General features: G+C 60.8%; 1 protein-coding gene across 1 annotated transcript in view; it reads left to right on the forward strand.

The window, feature by feature from the left end:
* Positions 1 to 1,334, forward strand: part of CORO6 (coronin 6) — an 8,687-nt gene that overhangs the window by 5,399 nt on the left and 1,954 nt on the right. Inside the window, exons 7-11 of the mRNA XM_077749836.1 lie at positions 60 to 164; positions 255 to 400; positions 732 to 789; positions 887 to 1,117; positions 1,211 to 1,332. Of these exons, the coding sequence (XP_077605962.1) occupies positions 60 to 164; positions 255 to 400; positions 732 to 789; positions 887 to 1,117; positions 1,211 to 1,332 (662 nt within the window). The remainder of the gene's footprint in view (positions 1 to 59; positions 165 to 254; positions 401 to 731; positions 790 to 886; positions 1,118 to 1,210; positions 1,333 to 1,334) is intronic.

The raw sequence follows: 1,334 nt of genomic DNA on the forward strand, positions 1-1,334 counted from the left end.
AAGGGGGCCGGGGGGGGGGGGGGGGGGCAGGGCTGGTCACGCCTCCTGTGCTCGGGCAGAACAATTTCGAAGAGCCAGTGGCACTGCAGGAGATGGACACGAGCAACGGGGTCCTACTGCCCTTCTACGATCCCGATTCCAGCATCGTCTACCTCTGCGGCAAGGTGCTGGAGGCCGGGAGGGGAGTACAAGGGTTTGACAAGATGCTGAAGGACCCGCCTGGCTGAAGGACCCTGAACCGATTGGTTTTGCAGGGCGACAGCAGCATTCGGTACTTTGAGATTACCGACGAACCACCTTTTGTGCATTACCTGAACACGTTCAGCAGCAAGGAGCCTCAGAGGGGCATGGGCTTCATGCCCAAGCGGGGCCTGGAAGTCAACAAGTGTGAGATTGCCCGGTCAGCAGCCTTCACCCTTCTTTGCATGTCTGTCCACCCTGACCATCGGGGCAAACACAGGGGCTTGGGAGCAGGCGGAGGGGGTCAAACAGGCTTGTTTTGGTGCCAGCCCCAGCATGAACTAGCTGAACCCTCTCTAAACTTCAGTTTCCTTATCTGTAAAATGATGATAAACACCCCATCGAGATGTTCTACCAGCTGGACCAATGATGTGTTTTGAAGTGCAGAGCATAACAGGGGCTCAGCAAAGTGTTGGGCTCCAACCTATTGAGCCCAGGCAGAAAAGGGGGTGGGAGCCTGCGGGGCGGTGTTGAACCCGGCTCCCTTGCAGGTTCTACAAGTTGCACGAAAGAAAATGTGAGCCCATCGTCATGACCGTGCCCCGCAAGGTGAGGGGGCCGGGGGCGGGGTTGAGCGGAGAGGGCTCCGAGACGGGAGCAGGCCAGGCACTCTGCTAACACCAGTCCTCTCTCCCCACGCCCGCAGTCAGACCTGTTCCAGGACGACCTATATCCAGATACGCCAGGCCCCGAGCCGGCCCTAGAAGCGGACGAATGGCTGTCTGGCCAGGACGCCGAACCCGTGCTCATCTCGTTGAGGGACGGCTATGTGCCTCCCAAGCACCGCGAGCTCCGGGTCACCAAGCGCAATATTCTGGACGTGCGCCCTCCCTCCGGCCCCCGCCGCAGCCAGTCGGCCAGTGACAGCCCCTTGTCGGTAAGATGCGGCCTCGCTGCACCCCGGCCCAGTCTATACATCCCCCCTCCAGCCCCCTTCCTCACACAGCCTCTTCTCTCCCCTGCGCCCCAGCAGCAGCACACTCTAGAGACGCTGCTGGAGGAGATCAAGGCCCTTCGAGAGCAGGTGCAGGCCCAGGAGCAGCGTATCACGGCTCTGGAGAACATGCTGTGCGAGCTGGTGGACGGCACAGAGT

The sequence above is a fragment of the Crocuta crocuta genome, unplaced genomic scaffold (genome assembly GCF_008692635.1).
Source record: "Crocuta crocuta isolate KB4526 unplaced genomic scaffold, BGI_CrCroc_1.0 scaffold149, whole genome shotgun sequence".
Lineage (NCBI taxonomy): Eukaryota > Metazoa > Chordata > Mammalia > Carnivora > Hyaenidae > Crocuta > Crocuta crocuta.